This window comes from Embiotoca jacksoni, unplaced genomic scaffold (genome assembly GCF_022577435.1).
Source record: "Embiotoca jacksoni isolate LCO1_2020_lvr unplaced genomic scaffold, fEmbJac1.0.p SCAF_31, whole genome shotgun sequence".
NCBI classification, from domain to species: Eukaryota; Metazoa; Chordata; class Actinopteri; family Embiotocidae; genus Embiotoca; species Embiotoca jacksoni.
The window spans coordinates 3,625,197-3,634,633 of record NW_027185383.1 but is presented as its reverse complement, the minus strand read 5'-3'; the positions used below and the strand labels follow the sequence as shown (position 1 = coordinate 3,634,633).

Below are 9,437 nucleotides of genomic sequence, written 5' to 3'. Positions count from 1 at the left end.
ATCGATAGCTGCTATGGTTTTTTAATAAGACAAGCTGTGCAGTGCGCAGGCACTGCGTACCTTTACATGTGAGATCATGACTGTCCTAGATTCTGCTCCATGCATTTATAATGTGTGGACACGGCTTCTGATGCTGTTCATCTTGTACAGATCTACTCCGATTTGCAGGGACCTACATTAGATGAGATTAAGAAGCCACCATCTTTTCTTTTCTTCCCCCCCCCCCCAACATTTCCCTTCATCCCTCCTTCCCCGTTACCCCCCCCCCTCCCCTCCTCCCTGGACTCTACCATCTCCCAGGTGAGAGGGTCCTTACACCAGACCCAGAATGCGTGCCACCCACCAGTTGCAGGGCATAATGACCCGACAGACCACCCTGCAGCCCCTGAAGTGGTACGGCCAGGGATGGTACCCTCCCAGCGGCTCGCAGATCCTCTGGCAGTGGGTGTAGCTGCGGCGGCATTCGTGGCAGCACAGGCCCTGGTGGTCCAGCATAGGGTCGATGTTCATGGTGCCCTGCTCGCCCTCCAGACCTCTCTGAGAGGGAAAGGGGGAGGAGGGGGGGGTAAAAAAAAAAAAAAGAGAGGACAGGCGGTCAGAGCGTACAGTTCTGACTTGTCATGCCGTACATCTTCAGCTGCGGAGAAAAACTCATTCCAAACCAATTAAAAATGGATTTCCGACAGGCTGGAAGGGGAGGAGGGGATGTTGTCAGATGTGGGTTTTTGTTGTCAAATATTTTCTTTTTCAATGTGGTGCTCGCTGTTTACCGCCTTCTGCAGTTGTCAGGAGTGTGCTGGGGGGATGCTTCAGTCTGAGGGCTGGGAAGGGAGAGGGATTAGGGGGGAAAATGGGGCCCAACATAAGGGGTGAGGATTTGAAGTGTGGGGGGGGGGAGGGCGGGTTGAATGTGAATGTATGGGAGTCTGTGTGTGCTTAGCAGGGCAAAGGGGCCACAGAAGAGGAGGAGGAGGAGGAGGAGGGAGGGATGTTGTGGAATTATTCATACAGCCTGAATGCTGAAAGGAAAGCTTTGGACAGCCACACACAGAAAACGCATGCAGACAACACAGCCGCGTCTACACTCAGATTTGCAGTGACAATCCGGGCCGCTCCGCCGTGACCCCGGCATCTGCTGCCGCTCGCGCAGCTGCGAGAAATTCTCCCCGAGAAAAAGCCTCCTCAGGTAGCATCCTCAGATCCGAGAGGACAGAACGCAGCGGCCCGACATAAACAAAAGAAGAAGACGACGACCAAGAAGACCAAGAAGAAGAAACGTGCCGGTTGACTCACCTGATAGGGGTTTTCCGGGTTGAACTCGGCCTCCACGTCCTCCGCCCCCTCCTCCTCCCCCTGTCCTGCCTGGCGGCGCTGGCGGGGGGCGGCCCCCCTCTTCCTCCTCTGGGCGCCTGCACACATCACAGCCTCGGTATCTGACAGCAGACCAAATTTAGGAGCGGAGTGGCACTAATGTGGCACGGCTCCTGATTGCACAGCCGCTTCTCTGGCAGCATTTTTGAAGTCCTCAGATGAAGTAGAATGAAATTGTGTTTTGAGAACTTTTGACCTCCCAGCATGCTAAAAAAATTGTACCATCACTAGCTCGGAAACTTCAAAAGGACTCCGGCTTTTCTTTTTTAGCCTGTTTTTCTCTCTGTAGCTGCAGTGTTAAACGGAAATACTTGAGAACGTTTGACCCATATCACCTTTGTTTTATGTAAACCCGGTCTTAAAAAAAAAAATTAAAAAAAATGAGTGCTTTCCTTTTTCCCCTTTCAGATTCTCAAATCTTTTATCTTGATTGCTTACTGGTTGAGTAGGTGGGACGGAGCCAGAAGATTGGCAGGTCTCCACACAAGTCCTTGATCTTGTTGCTGAGGAAGGCGGAGTCAGAGAGGGGCGTGTCAGCCGCCACCCAGATCAGATCATCCTCAAACTTGGCCGGCATCACCTCGTCCTCCTTGGGGGGGGGGGGGGGGGGGGGGGGGGGCACAGAAAAAAGTAGGTGAGGCTTGATTCCCAAGCACACAAACAACACATCTGCTGAGGGTGTAACATCACGCTTGTTTACATATCTTGTTACTGGCCTTCTGCTTAAAAAAGCCCACACGCTTCGCATCCTGTCCGAGTCTAATCTGCATTAATGCTGCGCTGTTAATGCTCTTTATAAGAACATAAAATCAAGTAGTAAAAGGAAAGCCCTCGAGGCTTCACTACACAAGATCCCCTCTGCGTTAACATTTAGCCGCGCACACGGTGTCAGGACTCATCATCGTCGAAAGGGGAGATTGGATGTCCTAAATTTACAGGTTTTCTGCAGATAAACTAATGAGCTTTCCACAGGAGAGACTGAGTAAACATACACACTGAATCCACAGCCTGCAGGGTGAAAAGGGGCAAATTCTGTGGGGATGATTTTGCCCAGAGGCGTTTGTTCCCGAGGGCTGCACTGCAGCCATGTTTAGGGAATGTTATCCTCCAACCTTTCACAAATGCTGCTGCTGATTTTTTTTTTTTTATTATTATTTTTTTTCCAGCTCAAATGATTTGCTGGAGGGACAAATAAAAGTGGGGGTCCTTCTTCACTGCTCGACTGACTGATAAGAGTTTATCTGACCCACTCTGTCTGGATGGAGACGCTTGTGTGTGTGTGTGTGTGTGTGTGTGTGTGTGTGTGTGTGTGTGTGTGTGTGTGTGTGTGTGTGTGCGCGCGCTTATCTAACCCACATTTGCCATCACTCTAAATTATAGCAAATGACCAGCCTGCAGCAACCATTATAACAGCATCTCCATGTCTGCACATACACACATGGATACACACACACACACACACACACACACACACACACACACACACACACACACACACACAAACGTCCAAATGATCATTTATGAGGCAAATAGAGGCAATAACACAAACACACACAAAAGCACAAACGTGAAATAAATGATCGTTTATGAGGCAGACAGAGGCAATAAGAGCAGCCCTGCGTGATAATTATTTGTGTGTGTGTGTGTGTGTGTGTGTGTGTGTGTGTGTGTGTGTGTGTGTGTGTGTGTGTGTGTGTGAGAGTGCGTGAGTGAGTGTGTGAGTGTGAGTGTGGAGGCGTGTGCTCGTTCATGAGGTCTGGTGATGTGGATTTATGTGGATGGGAGGCTTACGCAGAACTAAATGATTTTAATTATCAGACAGCCTCAATTGAACAACCACAAGCTGTGGCGTTTTTTGATAACGATGCTGACACACACACACACACACACACACACACACACACACACAGACACACACACACAGTACTGTATATTAATTGTAGACCTCTGTTGTGTATATTCTGTTTATCTAATAGAGTCCACTGAGCTGTTACATGAAGCGAGGCGACACATGAAAACCACCTCTGTGTTCCTGGCAGGTCATTGCTGTGGATACCTCAGCACACATTAGCAGTATATGAAAAGTGACAACAATGCAGGAACATAATTGTTGATATTAAAACACTGCTAAACCAAAGACGACTGAGGTTTATAAGTCGTGACTGGTGGCTTAAATGAGCTCCTAAAATCACTTATTAAGTAATTTTAGTAATTCTCCTCTTGCGAAATGTTCTTCTATCTGTCTTTACTGGACGGTGAACATAAAATCCTTTTCAGGAACCCAAGTGGACCAAATGTCCTTCACTGATTAATGACTGAGGTGTCGGTGTGGACCGATCACAGCAGCAAAATGCTAACAGCAGCACGCTAACGTGCTCACAGTGACGATGCCAGCTCGCTGATGTTTAGGAGGGTAAGTCGGTTTTGTGCGTTGCCGTGCCAACATTTGCTAATTACCATATATTAGGCTTTAGTTAAAGCTAATGGGAATGTCATTGGTTTTGCAGATATTTGATGAAAGCATATGGCTAAATCCACACCTTTTTTTTTTTTTTTTTTTTCATTTTGGCTTTCAAACGCGAAACCTTCGTGACATTTACGATGAGCTTCAACGTGATTTTGAACCTCCGAACTGGAAATTGTCTTAAAATGCTGCTGAAGCTGTTTTAGTTTGAAAACTCCAGATTTTTGTGATTTAGCGTGGAACGGGAAGGAACGGAGGCTTTTATAAAACGATGACGCAGAAACCCACATTTGCTTCCTGATTGGGTCTCGTCAGACACGTCTCGTTTGCTGATTTTTTTTTTTACGCCCTCATCGAGTGACCCTTTTCTGGAAGAAAGACAAGATACATCAGCTTTGACGACTAATAGTTCATTCAACATAGATAAGGAATTACAGATGTTGCTGACTTTGTTGTCTCTGCAAGCAGCTGTTGTGCAGTTAAACTCTGCGTTTCATAATGCTACTTCCACCTCCATGCAGAGGAGGCGATTATTGGAGCGATTTGCAAAAAAATCCCTGTGAGCAGCGCCGTTATCAGCCCCCATGAAGCACCAGCACAGATCAGATTTTATGACCTGCTGTGATATCTGTAGTCTATCTTAATCCTCATTCTCAAACCTAACCAACAGCCCAGGTCACAGAACCCGATTGGTCACCAAATACGTTGCATCACCAGTTCTGGGTGGCACATTCAGTGTATGTGACGGGTCATGTGACTGGTCATGTGACGGGTCACGTGACGGGGGTTTTCAGGTGTGTTAGTACGGACGGAGGTTAGTACTGAAAACTGTGCTTAAACTCTCGTGAAATCGGTGACGGTTTTCATATTTTCATTTAGTCAAATTAAAATTTAGACCTGATGGTGATGGTGGAGGAAACGTTAAGGGATCACCAAAGTGATGAGAAACTTAAACTGTCTGCGACATGTTTTGTGCCAATTAATTTGGTGTTTTCGGAGATATCTCACTAGATGAGTAAAAACTTTGACCATCTGGTTAAGTGGGATCCATTCACAGGGAGTCATGAACATCTGAACATCATTTTATTCCAACCCATCTGAAAGGTCTTCAAATTATACTTCATAAATAATTTCGTGACTTTCAATTATTTTTTTAAAACTATTAGTTACAACTTATTTCTTCAATAGACAGCAGTATCTAAAGTGATCAGATTACTTTGTTAGAGCAGTGTTTCCTGATGCTCCCATGTTTCAGCATGTGGTTCAGTCAGGTACTTTTAACTCTGACAGTATTGTCAGTAACGACTGCTCAACCAGATGTTTGTTCCCACAGATACGACTACACCAGAGCAAACCACTAATGACGTGTGCTAGAAGCTGAAACATCTGGATTTGAACCGTAGAACCCCAAAGAATGACCTGTAACCAAAAACCTTACAAATATCTGAAGATTAAGATTCCCATGTTGTGGGACTTTGAATTGACACACTGGTGGAGAAAAAAAAATGCTTTTTAAGACCACAAACAAAATCAACCTACCAGGTCAAATGTCAGCGAGTCCTTGTTTAGAGCCTCCATATCAGGCAGCCGAGCTTTCACCTGGGTCTTGATGTAGCACTTCTCTCCTCCTGAAAACCTGATCCCTGTGATCCCCTGGAAACATCAGGACGGAGACAAAGAAGAAGCTGGAGTTTACAGCTACTCCTCCAGGGATTATTAATCTGAAGCTACACATCAAACCTTATATCACAACAAGAATCTGTCTGATGTGGATACAATTTAGGGGCTCATGCCTTTGTGCACTCTTTAAAAAATACAATCAGAGGGCCACTGTGATTAAAGGTCAAAATTGTAATAGTTAAAAGGCTAAAACTGCTGCTTCGCTAGTCTGATTGGCCTGATAGGGGCACTTTAATTAAAGGTCAAAAACCACCAGTCTGACTGTAATGAAAATTGAAGGGACAATGCATGGTGACACTGATTGCCCTTAAGGGGAATAACATGTCTACTTGTTCTTAATTTCTTTGCAGTAGTAATGAGCCACAGCAGAGAAAGACCCCCCCCCCCCCCCCCCCAAAAAAAAAGGCTCTTTAAAGTTTCAACCAGTCTGACTCTCCTGATATTTTTTTTTTTCCCGATTACTTTCGATGAAACTCACAATCTCAAAGTCGTGGACCTCCACGGCCTCGTCAGCCCCGCTGCCGGTGCTGAATCTCTCCATGTTGTTGGCTGAGTCGATCTCCATTGAACCCTCCTCCACTTTGCCATTGATGCTCATGCTGTAGTGGACATTGTAGACCTACACACACACACACACACACACACACACACACACACACACGTACACACAAGATTTCAGACTGGCATGTAAGGTATGAGAGTCCGGAGGTTCACCCCACCTCCCCACCTCAGCGCTCCCTCATTCCCTCTCCTCCCGCCTCCTTTTCCAAATCTTACCCCGTGACTTTCCACCTCACTCGTACAGCCTCTCTTTTCTAAAATTTCTTTCTCGGACACGCACATTCATTGAAACTTGTTCAGAAGAATACTGTCCTCACAGCTCCTAGTAACGTAATTACTCTCCTACAGAACCTCTCCGTCATGTCCTAACAACATTTTCTAACTTATTGTTGGAGAATAACGCGCTCAGAAAACCTCTAATCTCTTTACACCTCCTGCCCCTGGAGCATCAGCCGGACCAGAGAGCCCCCCTCCCCACCACCCCCCCCATCCCCCCACCAACCCTCACCCCCAGCACACCACCTCTCCCTCCCGCCCGGCCAGGATCCTCCCGACACACACACCAAATGCACACAACGCCTCCATTCACGGAGCTCTGCCTCAGACTGTACAGTGGAGAAGGAGTGTTTCATTTACATTTTACTGTTTGCCTACACTGCAAAAAAACAAACAAAAAAAAAATTCATCTTGAAGAACTGCTTTAGTCAACTGAGACCTTTTAATTCAAACAAGTTCAAAAGAAAATCCACCAGTGATGACTAAATTTCACTTGTTTTTAATTCAGAAGTGCTTGTTTCAACAATGTCTGTAATTAAGAGGCCTTTTTATACAGTGTGAGAGCTGTTTTTTGTCTTTGGTGGTGCCATTTACTTTAGAGACATCCAATGAAAGTGCACTGGAACAAAAGGAATTCAGTTCAGACTGAAACTGATTCGATTTTTAGATTGAAATTTTTCTGGGGCCGCACCGTGCTCAGTCTTCTATTTCCTATATTTCTATATTTAAAAGGAAAGGCTATCCCGGTGATATTTCAGTTTTGTATTTTGAAAAAGCTGTTACACCCTCCCTATAACAGGTCTACATAATTAACTGTGTAACTGTGATAAAGTTTATTAATCAGCTCAATTTAAGTCTGAATCTTAATGGAACTTCTAGGACGCACAACCAAAGTATATTCAGATAAAATCCTAGAGACACTACGTTTATGATTACACCTACATTTTCTACTATACATAACAGTATAGTTTCATATATGAGAGTTTTCCCTACAATCGTAACACTTGGGCTTCACACCGAAGTGTTTTTTCACACCACCTGAGCCAAATGAAAAGAAAAAAACTGGTGTCTGGAGGAGGTAGGAGGAGAAAATTGTGGTTCAAATCCCTTCAATACAAGCCTGGTTTTACCAGTGTTTTGTAATTATTAGATTTTAATGGCATACAGTGTGTCGATTTAAAATAAATAATGTAATCAAAACAGTCCAAAATCATGTGAAAATGCAATTTTAACCCCCCACCCCACACTGCAACCACTAAGCACATAAATCCTCAAGAAACTAAAGGACAATAATTTCCGTACAGTCCCTTATTAGAGCTCTTTTTTTTTTTTTTTTTTTTTTACAGTGTAACCTGCACTTTTAAACAGATAATGATGTAAGTGAGAGGACTCTTACGTGTTTTTCATTGTTGTTCCAGAAGTAGAAAGCTCCGACGGCTCCCAGCAGAAGCAGCAGGGCTCCGGCTATGAGCACTGCGATCCCGGCTTTCAGGAGGCGGCCTGTGGCGGCGGGCTTCACCGCCACGGCGGAGTAGGCCTATACGGTGAAACAAACATACCCCTCACTAAAACGATAACCTTTCCGCACACCACCCTGTTAGAAGATTAAATTCGATTTCTGATACGGAGGTAAAATGTGACTGAAAGTAAGACTCTGAGTAATCTATCCAGCCTTTGAGAGGTCAATGGATGGACACAGTTTTGGATATTTTAATCGTGCTCCCTGGCTGGCCACTGGCTGCACAATATTACATGAGAGTCATTTTCATTCGAGCTCAGATGAGCTGTTCTGCCCTAGAAACTCACCGGAGGCATGAACTGGTGCAGGTCCTCTGGTCCCGCCGAGGCGATCGGTACTTTCTCTGAGCTCCCGGCCATGACTGGAGCCAAACACCTGAGGAAACCCCAGTCCACTAACTCTCTCCCCCACCCCCGCTCCTCCTTACCCCTTCACTCTTTCTCTCCCCCCCCCCCCCCTTTCTTAGAGGAGGAGGAAGGACACTCCTTCTCAGACTCTCAGGTCCAGTTTTGTGCAGTCGTGCCAAATGCGTTTTCAAGTTTGGTGACTGTAAAGAAAGAAAGAAAAAAAGGTAAAATAGAACCTCCGGATTTGAACTAATTTGAGCCTGAAGTTTGCTGCTTTCTTTCAGAAAACCATTAATCATCTTTTCCCCTTTGAAGATCATAAACGCTGCTCATTGCTTTATCCTCAGAATTTCATATCAGCTTTATGACGACCTCGGAGGGTCAAATCTATTCAGCAGTGAAGTGGATGACGAAGGCAGGATGAGGTTGTATCCTCACATCACCTGCACACCTCCTCCCCTCCTGCTGTGTTTCTCAAAGCCGCCACAGACTGTTTCGGGTCAAAGGTGACTCCGGCGGAATGTCACGTGTTTTTTTTCCTCCATCCGAAAAACATCATGTTTACACGGCAGTGTGCAAAAGCAGCAGCTTGTTGAACAGATGTATATATTTCCCCACATTTTCCATATCTGAACTGTCGCCGCGGTTATTAAAAAAGCCCAGAATCCATGAATGCGCATTTGGCACATCGACAAAAAAAACATCCTGACATGGTAACAGGAAGATTTCCTCACAAGGACTTCACGTTGTTTAACAAAAAAACCCAAAAAAACACACGTGCCCTGTGTGCACTGTCAAACTTATTATTATACTTCTTACTGTAAAGGACACAAACAGTTGATGCGTCTTTACGCATAGTAGCCCTCATTATGCACGTGTCCTCTGTGCGCACGTTTCAGGTTTTAATCATTTACGTGATGGAAACCTGAGCTTTTCTTTAATTCCTGCATTAGCATGCAGGTCCTATGCACACGAAAAAAATGCAGCTATTAAGTGCATGAGAAAAAAAAGAATAACTATTGCTGGGTATGCCTGAGGTGATGGAGCCATTTACTCAAAAACCTTGGCGTCTGCTCTGGCATCTCACCAGCAGAACCGTATTCACAGAGGGGGGAAAAACTTAACTGACCTTCTTCAGCGGGCTGCAAGGACAGAGGAGCTCTACTGCAATAACAGCGACGCCTGTTGGCTTTCACCGGACTGGCCTGACTGACTACTG

The 9,437-nt window shown here is 45.4% G+C and overlaps 1 protein-coding gene across 2 annotated transcripts; it reads right to left on the bottom strand.

Moving 5' to 3' along the window:
• Window positions 1-278: 278 nt before the first annotated feature.
• Window positions 279-8,243, bottom strand: LOC138207337 (leukocyte cell-derived chemotaxin 1-like). Of its 2 annotated transcripts, none has more exons than XM_069164494.1 (7): window positions 8,159-8,243; window positions 7,749-7,889; window positions 5,994-6,134; window positions 5,375-5,488; window positions 1,810-1,960; window positions 1,294-1,433; window positions 279-537 (listed from the first exon to the last, which is right to left on the bottom strand). In XM_069164494.1, exons 1-7 carry the CDS (start codon window positions 8,228-8,230, stop codon window positions 313-315), a joined length of 984 nt encoding a protein of 327 aa, XP_069020595.1. In that variant the 5' UTR covers window positions 8,231-8,243; the 3' UTR covers window positions 279-312. The 2 variants fall into 2 exon arrangements, with proteins under 2 accessions (XP_069020595.1, XP_069020597.1); XM_069164496.1 differs by having other exon boundaries at window positions 1,294-1,409.
• Window positions 8,244-9,437: the final 1,194 nt, after the last annotated feature.